The sequence below is a fragment of the Pituophis catenifer genome, unplaced genomic scaffold (assembly GCF_029215685.1).
Source record: "Pituophis catenifer annectens isolate HBS135680 unplaced genomic scaffold, rPitCat1.0.hap2 SCAF_2, whole genome shotgun sequence".
NCBI classification, from domain to species: domain Eukaryota; kingdom Metazoa; phylum Chordata; class Lepidosauria; order Squamata; family Colubridae; genus Pituophis; species Pituophis catenifer.
This window is the reverse complement of record NW_027256882.1, coordinates 182,421,037-182,435,898: the sequence shown is the minus strand read 5'-3', so window position 1 is coordinate 182,435,898 and position 14,862 is coordinate 182,421,037. Positions and strand designations below refer to the sequence as shown.

General features: G+C 38.6%; 1 protein-coding gene across 1 annotated transcript in view; it reads right to left on the bottom strand.

Annotated features, from left to right (window-relative positions):
- Window positions 1–14,862, bottom strand: part of DOCK6 (dedicator of cytokinesis 6) — a 208,460-nt gene that overhangs the window by 190,716 nt on the left and 2,882 nt on the right. Inside the window, exon 2 of the mRNA XM_070934460.1 lies at window positions 10,225–10,361. Within this exon, the coding sequence (XP_070790561.1) occupies window positions 10,225–10,361 (137 nt within the window). The remainder of the gene's footprint in view (window positions 1–10,224; window positions 10,362–14,862) is intronic.

The window sequence follows — 14,862 nt, the reverse complement described above, 5'->3', positions numbered from 1 at the left end:
GGTCAATGAAGAAGCTGGCAAGGGGTCGCAGGTGGCAACCACGTGAGGTTGCACTTAATGACAATGCAGGATTGGCTCAACAACAGCAACTAGAAGTGTCAAAATTGCAATTGATAAGCATTATGATTACTTCAGCCTCCCAATTAAAATTCAAGTAGAAGTTCAACTCTCTATATCTTGGAAGTTCTATACATATTAAATTATTTTAATGATTAATCAATTGTATTTTAGAGCTAAATCATCCCAAGGCAGCTTACATAAAAGCATAATTTTGGTGAAATGTAATCACACTAAGGCAAGCAATTAAAAAAAACAACCAATGGAAAAGTGAAGAGATCCGAACAGACGAAGATGTGATTAGAAAAATATTAGCATGTGCAAAAATTCTACCTACAATTAAGGAAAAGAAAGAAACGGAATATTTTTTGACTTGGGACTGATTTTATCAATGGCTAGCTGACAAAAACAGGAGCTAGAAACAAGGAAATATATGGAAGGAGGATCAGTGATTTAACAAAGATATGTTAACTTGATTAAACAAATAGTATGATTATTATTGTTAGTAATATTAATATAATGGATATTAATGCAATGAATATTGTTGTAAACACTTTGTTATTTCCTAAAATGATTTGTACCCAGACAACACATTGTTCAATTGATATTGGAATTTTTGTATGCTGTAAAAGAAAAGAAAAACTTATTACAAAAAAAGAAAAAAGAAAAAAACCCAAGGTTACACTTAAATAAACTAGACTTTAAAGTGCAAGAAGAATGAACACCATTAAAAACTACAGCAACCCAAGGCATATTAAAACAAATTGGTTTTCAAGGTCCAAGAAAATCAATACAGTCAAACTGATGTCACTTGGCAGAGCTACAGATATGCAGCCATTGTCATCATGATATGAGCTGAATTTTGTATTTGAGTGAAACTCATACATACCCAAAATAATATACCAATTTAAATATTCACGTTGGTTTTCTCCTTGCATTTCTGATAGATTGATTCTATGTTTTGATTCTTGACAATTTTGATTGTTTTAAGAGCAGTATTTATCACTCTAATTAAAATAACTTATAAAAGTTTCTGAAATAAATTGCAGAACAGTTTCAAGAGTTAAAGGGAGAACTGGTGCATACCTATTAATAGTTTAAAATTAACCTTTTCCACACATGCAACTATTTTTTACTTTTCCCAAATTTACAAATATGTACAGAAACCTTCCAAATCAGTCCTATCATGCAACTATTATACCTCTCCTAATTTGTATGAATTATATACTAAGTGTCATAAAATCAACACCCAATGAAAACAAATTCACAAACATTTATCAGTGGTAAATTAATGGGTTGTTTGCTGATGACCATGATCTTGGTTTTTGAGGTGTTAAGCTTCAAGCCATATTTTTCAGATACTTCTGAGACGCTGTTGATGAGGAGCTGAAAGTCTTCATGCTTACTGGCAACAGAACTGTATCATCAGCATATCTTAAATTGTTGATCCGAACACCGTTTACTTTGAGGCCAGCATCAAGGTTTTCCAGTGCTTCGTTGAAAATTGACAGAGTAGATATTAAACAACAGCAGAGACAGAATACAGCCCTGTCTGACCCCTCTTCATATTTCTGCATCTTCTGAGTATTTTTGGCCTAGTCTCACATTTGCTACCTGATGCCAATACAGATTCTTTATGATTCGGATGTCTTTGTCATCTAGTCCCACTTGTTTCAGGATTTGTAATAGTTTGCTGTGTCTTATTTTATCAAATGCTTTTTCAAAATCGATGAAGCACATGTAAACACTGTGACTGACATCTCTATGGTTTTGTACACAAAACATAAAATTATGTAGATGAAGAGAACCCAACTGAGCAAACATGTTTTACATGGAGCTACTGTGTGAGACCTGGGAAATAAAGGCTCGTGTGACCAGCAGCTGCCACCCGAGAGGCCAGACATCTGTCAGCAGTGGGAGCAAAAAGATCACGAAGGTCAACTGGCAGGAGGAAGGAGAGACAGGGAGGTGGGGGAACTGAGAGGTGTTAAATTGTATAAAACTAGACATGTCACTAGAAGCTAAAATCAAAAGACTACCTGATTTACTTTGGCTATGTCATGCATGCAAATTCATTGGAGAAGGCAAGGATGCTAGGAATGGTACTGGAATAAGAAGAAAGGGCAAGCAAAGAACACACTGGCTTGATAACCTCAAAACTGATACAAAAATGAACATCCAACAATGAAAGAAGTTGTGCTTGACAGGATAGCATGGAGAGCACTTGCCTATAAAGTTGCCAAGAGTCAGAAACAATTAAATGGTTAAAACAACAACATAACATTGAACTATCACTGAATGAATGGTAAGTCAAGGGCTAGTTGTAACTGTATTTTAATTAAAATGAAATCAAATTTAGTTTCTGTCCTTGCCTCACTCCTTGAGCACCAAGCCTTCAGCTTAGAACAAGTTTTATATCCCTAGCTTAAAATTAGTTTATTGAGAAATACGTCTTTCTGAACAGAATAAGAAAGGGCAGAGAAATGAACAAAGATCTTCTTGCAGTTGTTTCCATCTGGACTCCTTAACAGAATGGATAGCTGCACACTGAATTCACTAACAAGATCAAAGGCATTTGGAGCAAGAAGCAGAGGAAGCAGGCGGCTGTAAACAACCTGCAATTAAGGGTAGCTTTATAGCCTGGGAGGAAACCGACAAAATTTGGGATTATTTGGACCTGATCCAGGAAGCTACTTCACCCTTTCCTTTAACTAAGGAAGTTGCTTATCTTAAATCCATACAGTGCATATAACTCCTGCTGTACATTGTATCAGTATGTGTGTACATGTGTGTGTATAGCAGAGTAATATCAAATATTGGGAATTGTCACACGAAAATTAAATTACTTTCTATATGGCAGGGTATCTGCCTGCCTAGATAAACAGTACTTTCCCAAGTTGGCAGTGGCAGCATTGTAGATCAAATGATGTCTAGACACATGAAGTTTGACTAGAAAGCTGAACTGAATAGATGGGACTGAACAATAACCAGCAGGAGACAAAATTTAAATCTAAAAACAGGACAGGAAAAAAAGACTGATATGCATACTCAATGGTCCTCTCCAATGTTCTGCAGAAGCCTTGCATTAGAAGAGGGAGCTTAACCTCAGCTGTAGAAATAATAATTTTAAAAACAAAATGGCAGATATTGCTAAATAATTATAAACAAGGGAATCCAATTTATCTTGTATTTCAATGGTCCCATCAGGAAATCTCAGTGTAAGACATTTTCTTTCCAAGGTACAACTGAAACAAGTTCAAGAAAAAGGAGCAGGGAAAGAATGAAAAATAAGCAGAACAGTAACTTACTATTGTTTATTGTCTAGCAGTTTTGTAAAACCAATACTAACAAATGCAGAAATTTAACAAATTAGAATTTGCCTTAGAAGTGATTCTGATGTAAAGTTCACATAGAATAAAGGAACCATCCAAGTCAATCCATTTTGCAATAGGGCAAATATTTGTAGCTCAGGTGTAGGATGAGGTTTCCGAATGTTTCATTACCAGGCTAGATAATATCTTTAGCAGAGTTTAGAGGATGTCAGTGTCAGTGTTCTTCTGTTTATAAGGGCTTCAGGTGTGGGTGTGCCAAGATATACACCAAGATCAAAAAGGAATAAATCATGGTCTCCTTCAACGTCACTGCTCTCTTCCCCTCAATTGACATTGACTTGGCTAAACAAACCATACATCACCTACTCACTAAACACCATACCCACAAAGATGATGCCACCACAAAATACTCCATGTCCACAGAAACCATCATGAAACTCCTGGATCTATGCTTCAATATATACAAGTTCAACAGGAAAATCTATAAGCAAGTACCCCGATGGGATCGCCCATATCAGGCCTAATAGCAGAAGCAGTCATGCAAAGACTTGAATCCATAGCTCTACCCATCCAACCAAAATTCTGGGTATACTATGTTGATGATACCTTCGTCATCATCAAACGCTCCCAAATTGAAGAAACACATCACCTACTCAATAACCTATTCCCTGGGATCAAATTCACACACAAAGAGGAACAGGCAACAGACTCCCATTCCTCGATATAAAGAAACTAGACAATGGAGAACTGGAAACCCATGTCCATTGCAAACCAATGCACACGGACCAGATCCTCAGCTTCACAAGCAAACATCCCATCACACACAAAAGAAGCTGTGTCCAGACTCTCTTCAGAAGGGCCAGGACACAGTGCAGCGCCACAACACTAAGAAAAGTGGAAAATAAACAGTTGATTGATGTCTTTCTATATAAGGGCTATCCAAAAAACTTTGTATTCCAACACACAGCACCTAAACCACAACACAGCCAAGCACCATGGAAAAACTAACCCTATCATACACAAAAGGGGTGTCAGATATGACAGCCAGAATTCTCCAACCCCTAGGAATAGCAATAGCCTACAAACCCATAGCCACACTCCGCCAGAAATTATCCAGAACCAAAGACAAGATACAGAAGGATGAAAGAAACAATGTAATCTACAAAATCAATTGTAACCATTGCAACCAATTCTACATGGGACAAACATCATGTCAATTAAGAAACAGGATCCATGAACACCAGCTGGCAGTCAAATGCCACAATCCCAAATCCTTAATCTCTAGCCACACCGACACCAAACTGCACCAGTTCAATGGGAGCAACACAAAAATCATCAGCCATGCTACCACCCACCACGCTCATGAGTCAATCAAAGCCTGGCACTCCACAAGCAATTCCATCAACAGACACACTGACCTACAACCAGCCTACAAACCCCTCAGAATCCAAATCAACCGCATAGCCAACCACAGCCAGCACTGCCCCTCAACCAACTCATGCAAACCCCCCCACCAGTTCACCTCCCAATGACCCTCACCTGATGTAACCTCTCTGTCACAAGACCTATCATAAAACTTTAACTCACACCTGATCCATCACAATACCCCTAACTGGACACCCACACCTGAAGCTCTTATAAATAGAAAAACGTTGACACTGACATCCCCTAAACTCAGGGGTGAAATGCTCCCGGTTCGGACCGGATCGCCTAATCCGGTAGCGATCATGGCGGGTGGTTCGAAGAACCAGTAGCAATCCTGGCGCAAGGCTCCACCCACCCACCCGATTATCATTACTTCCTGGTTTTAACCAGGAAGTAATGTTTTGTACCCTCTGCACATGCAGGGGTACATGCCAGAACCGGTAGTTAAAATGCTTTACAAAGTAAAAAAAAAAAGTTCCAATATCGTTCAGCTGATCGTTGGAACTTTTTTTTTTTACTACCAGCTCGGGCAAATAGGTAGTAAAAAAAATGATTTAAAAAAGTAAAAACAAGGCTCTGACGATCACAGCTGTGCCGTGTGATCATCAGAGCCTTTTTTTTTCTTTTTTAAAGCATTTTTTTACTACCTATTTGCCTGAGCTGGTAATAAAAAAGCGCTTTTAAAAGGTTAAAAAATGTCCAGCAGGACATTCTTAGTGAGTTTCTGTCTTTTGATCCCCTAGTCACATGGTTATATAGCCATGCCCATCCAGTCACATGACCACCAAGCCACGCCCACCAAGCCATGCCCACAGAACCAGTAGGAAAGAAATTTAGATTTCACCACTGCCTAAACTACACTGAAGATGTTACCTAGCCTGGTAACGAAACATTCGGAAACCAACCCACAAGCTCGGAGAATGAACCTTCACCCTTAATCCATTTTCCTGAACATTTTAACTAGAAATCCTTTTTCTAGTGGACAAGTTTTCTTCTATATCATCACTGTAATATTTATAGTACTTGACATCATGAGCACCAATTGCATCACTGTTATCTTTATCCTGAAGGAAAACTTGGAGGTTTTCAAGAAAAGATTTGTCTGGTATGGTATAGTGACTCCTGCTTTGGGTAGGGTGTTAGACTAGAAGACCTCCAAAATCCTTTCCAGCTCTATGATTTGTAAATTTATTTTACAAATTTACTTATAAATTTATTTGTAAATTTGGCTAACTGGAGCTCATTTAGGCTATGTAACATCTGTCTGCCATTTATACGAGTACATTTAGTGCAAATATCAAGGTTTAATTACATTTTCTTACATTAACAAAACAATTAAGACCTCATCAACAATATCTATCAGCTCTTGAGATAATGCAAATATTTCCTGGGTGTTTTTTTTCCTTTTTCTGTCTCTCTCAAATATTGATATATAGCATATATCAAGTTAAAAAACTATTCACTCCTACTGGGTGGTAATGATGAACATATTATTGCTAAGGTTTATAAAACATTATTGAAGTTGAATTTGGAAAGTGATTATGTAAAACATTGTACGATTCAGTGGGCAAGGAACTTTGGATATAATGTAAAGCTTGAACAATGGGAGAATATGTGGACAAAAGGTTTAAAATTTACACTAAATTACAATTTAAAAGAAAAATTTTATAGGATGATGTATCATTGGTATTTAACACCAGATAAGGTATCAAGAATGCACTTCAGATTTGTGTTGGAAATTCAAATGTAAACAAGAGACTTATCATTTGGGATGGGCATGTGATAAAAACAAAGAAATATTGGAGTAGGATTCATATTCTAATATAGAAGATTCTTAAAATGAATATAAAGATAAAACCAGATACTCTTCTTTTGGGTTTAATGGAAAAGACTTGGGGAAAAAATTGGAACTTTGATATGTTGACAGCAGAAGATTACTATATGCACAAATATGGAAGGATGCTACAATCCCCACAATGGATGAATAGTTGCAAAAGCTGATGGGGTTAGCAGAGATGGCTAAATTGACTGCTTTGATAAAAGAAAAAAACACATTTACTTTTGTTTCTACTTGGAAACCGCTTCTGGACTTTGTGCTTGAGGTGGGAAAAAATGAAACTTTGATTTTGGGTTTTACTGATTAGATAGATTTGTTGATATAGAGATATAGAATTTGTTGACATAGAAATGTCTAGTTTATACTACTATGTAAAAGTAAAAAGTTGAGGTTTGATGTTACTCTCTTATTTTACTGCACCAAAGGGAGTTGGAAGTCAACGCCTTTTCTTCCTTTTCCCCTTTTCTTCTGCATTCTTCCCTTCCCCTTTCCCTCCCCTATTTTTCCTACTATTTGTTTTGGTATTTTATATTATAAACAAATAGAAATTAAAATTAGCTATTCACTAATTGAACAAATTAGTGAACACCTGGCAAAAAAACCCCAACATCCAGGCAAAAATAAAGAACAGGGTTCCTTATCATCCTATATTCCAGAATGGAAAACTGGATCATTTAAAATATTTTGTGGGCCACTAAACTTTGTAAATTTGACTGGCCACAGACTATGGCTTATCTAACCTAAGGGCTATAGCTTATCTCTCTTTGATATTTAAGTCACATGTATCCTTATTTAAAAAGAAAAAGTTGCTATCTATTCTCATTTCATACACATAGAAGACCCCTCACTAATAATAACATAAAATTATTAAGCAGAAAAGACAGTAGTAGTAGTAGAAATATTTCCCGTTATGACTAAGGAAATGGTGCCTAGCAAGTATTTTATAGCTTTTGCATAAATGAAGACAAAGGGGATGCAATGGCTCAGCAGTTAAAGATGTTGAACTTGTCAGCTGGAGAGCTGACATCCTAAGCTCCACGCAACAGGGTGAGCTCCCATTACTTGCCCCAGTTCCTGCCCACCTAGCAGTTCAAAAGCATGCAAATGCAAGTAGATTAATAGGTACCACTTTGCTGGGAAGGTAACAGTGCTCTGTGTGCCTTTGGTGTATAGCCATGCTGGCCACATGACCACAAAAATTGTCTTCGGACACTGCTGGCTCCCTTGGCCAAGAAACAGAGTTAAGCACCATGCTCTAGAGTCGGACACCTTTTTTTATAAACGAAAACAGTGCTCCAGAAACATTAAGAGCAAAGCATTAGAAATAGAAATCATTTTTTAAAAAGAACATCCTAAAACTTTTACTTTACTGAGAACATCAGACATTAAACTCTTCTTAAAATCAATACTTACATCTATATCCTACAATTTTTCTAAAGAGCTCAAAATACCATTTTTCTGAAACCTAACATTTTCAGCTGAAGGATTGGTGATTTTTTTTTATTCACAGCTTACCAGAAAGCCAAAATAATTATTTTCACATTAGATTCAGAGACCTCTCCAACATTAAGCATAGTTTCCAATACTGTACTTAAGGTTGCAGATGAAGTAAATTATAAGCACCTGCATTTTCAAATAGAGTTGAGGACAAAAGTTTCATTCACATGCACTTTCTTTCTCTCTCTCTTGCCTTCCAAGGTGAAGAATGAACATATGTACCTGCCTGCTAATAATAATTAATAGTTTAGAAGTAAATGAACTGCAAAAGAAGGAAGAGCAAAAATAATCAGCAAGAGGAAAGGATCAAAATGAGAGCTATTAACAGCAATAAAAAACTTTAATATTTCATCCCAAAAACAATTGCTTGAACTTTGCATTGATTGTTCAAAAGAAAGCAAAAGAATGAAACAAAAAGCAAAAAAGAAAGAAAACCTTAGCACAACTGCTTAAGTTCCTTCCTGGCCAGAACAAGAAAAACTCATGTTTTCTTTCTTTACATACCATAAATACAGCATTAGAGAGTTACAAAGATGTAACATGCATTACTAGTTCCTTATTATTGACTACTCCACAAGTAGGTTTACTCTTAATTTGTACAGTAATAGAAAGCTTTCTAAATTGTCACTTTCATGAAAACTAATTGTAAGGAAGATATTAGCCCTGCTCTCTGAAGTACAAACTCTCTTTAAAACTCACTGGGTGATTGAGGTTACCCCAGTCACTCTCAGCTCAACCTACCACACAGATGGTTGTTGTGGAAAAAACAGGATGACAGAGCATTATGTACACTGCCTTGAACTCCTGAGTGAAAGCTGGGATGGAAATATAACAAATAAATAAAATCCAGATGTCAGAGAAATTTATTCTGGCCTAAGACTCTACAGTTGTTTTAGTACTTATTTCCACTTTTTTAGCTTTATCTATTGTCAGCCCACCTCCCTATATGCATGTGGTCCATAAAGTTAAAAAATAAGCTGCATGTCAGCTCTTTCCAAACTCAGCTCTTTCCAAAATGCTTTTGAAAAAAACCTTTTTTTGATAGTTTACCAGATGCTCCAGGGATCCTCTGAATCAAGTAACTCAACACACACATCCTTATGGCTGGAGAAGGAGAAACAAGGAATCCTCTATGGAAGATAACAGCCCCATCTTTAAATGTATGTGCATGTGAAAGAAGGGGAGTTTAAAGTGACCTCACACTTTCCCCTCCAGTCACCAAAGCCCAGACTGATTTCAAACTCCAGGGCATACTTTATTGATCTGCATCAATAAATGTTTTATGTTTTATGTATGTTTTATGCAAATCCACATCTCACTTTAAGAGAGTAGTATGTCACTAAAATAAAGGGTCAGAAATTGGTGCACAGTATTACTGAAATGTCAAAGGGGCATAAAGTCTGTTACTTCATGGCCTCACACCCACCCTGCAGAAAAACAGATTCAACTGAATCCAAGGGATTTCTCTGTGAAGGCCAAGACCATGAGGTACTCATTCGAAGTTATCCTCGTCCTCTTCATGCAGCACACAATTTGTAAAGGCAAGTTAGGTATTCCCTTCTTTATGTCTATCTTAGTACTACACGGAAAAGAATTGAAGACCCATTCTCTGAAAATGGATATTACAATGCACATAACTGACAATAAAATACAGCTGTTTTCAGTTTCATTTTCCTCCACCCTTAATTATAGACTACAATTCCCTTAAAAAATCTGCCTGTTGATTCTATAGATAACAATGCAAAAATAATTAAAAATAAACCAAGCTGCAGATGGACCAATTTAGATGTGCACAAGAGAACTACCATACTAGAACAGCCATTAAATTTTGGGCACTGGTTCAAAATCTGCCTGAAAGGGTGGAGACAATCATTTTGACATTAAGTGCCTATCCATGCTCAATGAAATAAGTGAAGGATGTGTTTCCTCTTTCCCTTGTTTTAGCAAGACAGCTGGGCAAGAAACTGAGGACCTATTAAATGATGCGCTGAATACCGAGAAAAAGAAAAATTGAGAAAACCAATTATACTACTGGGGAGTACACATTTGAACAAACATCTGAATAACCGATAATACCTAAAGATTGGGTTCAGGTGATGGGGGGGGGGATCTTCCCTTCCTTTTGACACTTTTTCTTCCAGGTTGCAGGCTTGAGAAAAGTCCACACAGGAGGTGGACTTTGATAGAACTTCTTGCAAGGGTGCCCTTGACAGCTCGAAGGGAATGGGAATCCACGAATCTCAACTAGGGAAAAGGGGGAGACCGAAGGAAGACTTGGGGGCGGGGTGATTACTCCTCAGGAGGCAGGAGGCGAGGGTCTTGTAGCTGCCCGAAAAAACGCTTCTTGCCACAACTGAACCCTCGTATCTCGCCTCCCCTGCTTGTCCCTCCCGAGACGGCTGCCCTTGCATGCATGCGGGCGTCCATCCGTTCCCTCACCGGTTAATACGGTGCGCGAAGGCCCTTCGCTCCGGAGCCGCCATGCCCTCTTCGACGCGAGCGCGCCCGCCGCCGATCCTTCGCCCGGGAGTCCCGGCGCGCGAAAGGGCGGAACGAGGCTGCCTTCGGAGGGAACCGCCGCCCGGGGGAGCGAGCCGCCTGAGGCGAAGGCGGCGACCGAACTAGCAGGGGGCGTAGCCCTCGGTGCCAGCTGCAGGAACAAAAGCGCTCCCTGTCGGCTTCAAGCGGCAATAGCCGCGATCTCTTCCCCGCCCACCCTCCCCTTTCAGGTTCCCAGGCTCACTTTCTCCTTTACCTCGTTTCCTGAATTGGTCGCTCGGCGGGGATGGGTAAAAGCATTTCGAGGCTGTGGCTGCAAGAGAATCTGTTCTGAGTGCTAAAGGTTAGCTTAAAATATGTGTTAAATAAGAAGGAACGAGAATGCCTCTGCACATGGGCAGAGTCTATTCTTTCCGTTCTTTTTGATATAAATAGTTTCTCCCACGAGGAATTAAGTACTGCAGTAGATGCCAAAAACTATATCGGAAACGACATTTCTTCCTGCCAGGGAACGCCTAAGGCTATTTCTGTTGAAACACAAACGCCCAAACGTTTTAAAACAAGTAAAGTAGTTTATGGATTTTTATAAAATATCTTCAACTCGATATAGACAACCATCTTATTTGTATTCATTTGGGAGCACAATGCTTCTTTGACACTGGGGCATTTTGCATAGGACTGTGCTATTAAAATCAAAGCCTGTGAAAATGTATATAGTTGATTATGATTAGTATCAATGGAAAAGGTCAATAAGTCTCAGCTTTGAATAAAAGATTCATATGGGAGACTAACAATTTGCTAGAAAAAGTGAGGCGAATGAGCCTTACATATTGAACTTTGTACATTGGCACATGATCCTGCCTTCAGTAACTCCTCTTCCCCTCCCTCCAATCATATTTTTTCTCAACCTCAGTGAGGTCAAGATGTATGGAGGAATTTGTGAAGTTGAAGTCCAACACTATACTAAATGTTGATGGAGAGAAAAAACCAACAGCCACAGAAAAAAGCTCTCTTGAAATCTTTCAAGCAGATCAGGCCTGAAAACAGGGCTTAGATGGCAGAAAAGAAATAAAACTAATTCTACTGCCATCTAGGGCTGGTCTTGATTTGTGCAGCCCTAGGGTTACCAGATACCTGGACAAGCAAAGGGACAATTGGAAAGAAATACAAATGGGTGGGGGGAGGAGACACTAACTCTTCAACTTTTGTGATATCTGTGACAAAAATTGCAAAGAAAAAACCCTGCAAAAAATGTCTGTAGGCCTATACATATAGAGAATTCTTCCAGCAATATTGTTCAATTGCAATGTTTTCCAAAAGAATTCCAAGAACATAACCTAGCAACAATATAGAATTGGCAATGAGCTTTTCAAATTTCATCTAGTGTGATGAGTCGTGATCTATAGACTATTCTTGTTGTTGTTAGATGCGAAATCGTGTCCGACCCATCGCAACCCCATGGACAACGTTCCTCCAGGCCTTCCTGTCCTTTACCATCCCCTGGAGTCCATTTAAGCTCACGCCGACTACTTCAGTGACTCCATCCAGCCACCTCATTCTCTGTCATCCCCTTCTTTTACCCTCACTCTTTTCCAGGATTAGGCTCTTCTCCAGTGAGTCCTTTAAGCATCCATTTATTCAGCAACTGTTTGACATTAACAACACTGTACAAGGGGTACTTATGCTGCACCCTCATGGTTGTGGCTGTTATACCATCCCTGTGGTTATGTGATAGCAATTTGGGCCCTTGCTTGCAGTTATGACCTCACAGTGTCCTTTAGCTTTCCTGGCATTTGAGACTTTTATTGGCTTCCAACAACAAAAGCTAATGGGGAAGGATCACAAGTCACAAAATGGAGATCACATGACTATGGGAGTATGGGATTCACCTAACAGCAACGGACTACCAGAACTTCAGTTCCAAGTGGCGAAGTTACCAATCCAAATTACCATTGGTAAGGAAGAACTACCTTTAGAATGATTGAAGGAGCTGAATTGAAATCAGTGGCTGGAATCAGGAAATGTAATTCAAGTCTGTGGAATCTGTTCATGGATGTAGGGAATAAACACAATACACAAAAGTTTGAATGACTACTGTTGTGAAAAGAGTCTAACATTCAAAACATGCTCACACACACACACACACACACACACACACATATACAAAGATACTAAAAAACAAGACAATATTTGATTTTTAAGGCTATACCTGCTGAAGGATATGAACATTTGCTGGATATCTTATCTTTTCACTTCTGAGAAAAGAGCAGAAGACATTTGTAGGTCTGGCTACCTTAAGTCTTCCTAAGTCACCAATTTCCCCCAGTATTGTTCCATCCAAACCATATGAAATTTTAGCATCTCCTCACATATTAATTTTTAAAAAGGAGAGGAGACAATTCATCAAGCAGCAAATTTGAACAATAAAAGATGACTAATTATTTCCAATATCAAATACTTTAAAACAAGGAGTGAGTATCCTTGGTCTCCTAGATATAATTTAATCATCTGTACTGAATTAATATTACTGTGTCTTTAAGAAAGTGCAGCAAGAATGGCTATATTTATTCTAAGGGTGAGGGGAAAATGCTGACACATTATAAATATTAACAGAAATTTATAATATCTTTACCAGACATTTCCCCTCCTTCATTTTTCCATTGTTAATAAACTGAGCAAATTTGTTTGGGAGGAAAGAGGGAATAATGAAATCTTCCTTCTTTGGGGAACTTAAAGTAGATTGTAGACTGTAGGAAAAGAACTGTGTTAGTATATAGTAACAAGCAATCAGGAGGAGTCAGGAAGCATTTTTCTTTAAAAAATTATTATAAATCATATATAATTTATATTCATTCTCTTAATCAGATGCAATGAAGTAGCTAGGCCAGACATGTCCTACCCACTGCTCACAGGCTGCATAAACATTCAATGTTATAATATATAAAATATAATGATATATATTTTATATGTGGCTGGTGACAATTCCTCTTCACTCAGTGCGGCTCAGGCAAGCCAAAAGATTGAACATGCCTGAGCTAGATGTAAGATTTAAATTTACTCCTTACGCACGGTCACTCATGCCCTAGTCACTTCCCACCTGGACTACTGTAATGCTCTCTACATGGGGCTCCCCTTGAAGAGCACCCGAAGGCTTCAACTGATCCAGAATGCGGCCGCGCGGGTGATTATGGGAGCAATGCGGTGCTCCCATGTAACACCTTGCCTGCGTGAGCTGCACTGGCTCCCAGTGGCCTTTCGGGTGCAATTCAAGGTGTTGGTTACCACCTTTAGAGTGCTCCATGGCTTAGGACTTGGGTACCTACAAGATCGCCTTCTGCCACCGATAGCCTCCCATCGACCAGTACGCTCCCACAGAGAGGGACTCCTCAGGGTGCCGTCGGTCAAACAGTGTCGACTGGTGACCCCCAGGGGGAGACCCTTCTCTGTGGGGGCACCTGCCCTTTGGAACAAATTGCCCCTGGAGATACGGAGGATCCCCGACCTTCGCACCTTTCACCGGGCCCTCAAGACGCTTTTATTCCAGCAAACTGGGCTGGCCTAAAAAATTTGAATTTTAATTGGGAAATTTTAGTTTTTAATTATGTTCTTGACCAGATTGTTTAATTTGTTTTAATTAATTTTAACTTTTATTTACTGTTGGTTTTACCGTGGTTGTGCACCGGGAGAAGGGCGGTATAAAAATTCAATAAAGAAATAAAGAAATAAATTGGGTTGAGGCTGTACAGGACGGAAGATAGGCAAAGTGATTGTGCAGATGCAGGCTACATGTGAGGAAAATTAAAAGTACCAGTTAAATGTTACTTTTGCAATTTATTAAAAAAAGATGTTACCAGAATATTTCTGAATTTTTACAGATAATTGGTTTTTTTTTATTGTGGGTAGGCTGGATGTTTAAGGTGATCTCTGGAAGAGGAAAGAAATGCTCTGATTCAGTACAGACTTGCTGATAAAGAAGGCAATAAGATTTCTACTTTGAGTAATGTGTTACCAGATCTCTGGCTTTTTATCATGGAAAACAATTTTAAACAGAATCACTGGAAAAGAAAGAGAAACCTCTTATCAAATCACTCATTTCCTGCTGTTAACTGTAGTGAAAACCACTGGCTTTCTCTTAGTGACTCATTACAGGCAGGATTAACAACTCTCTATCAATCTTCCTAATTTATGCACACATGTTCTTTTAACAAAACTCTT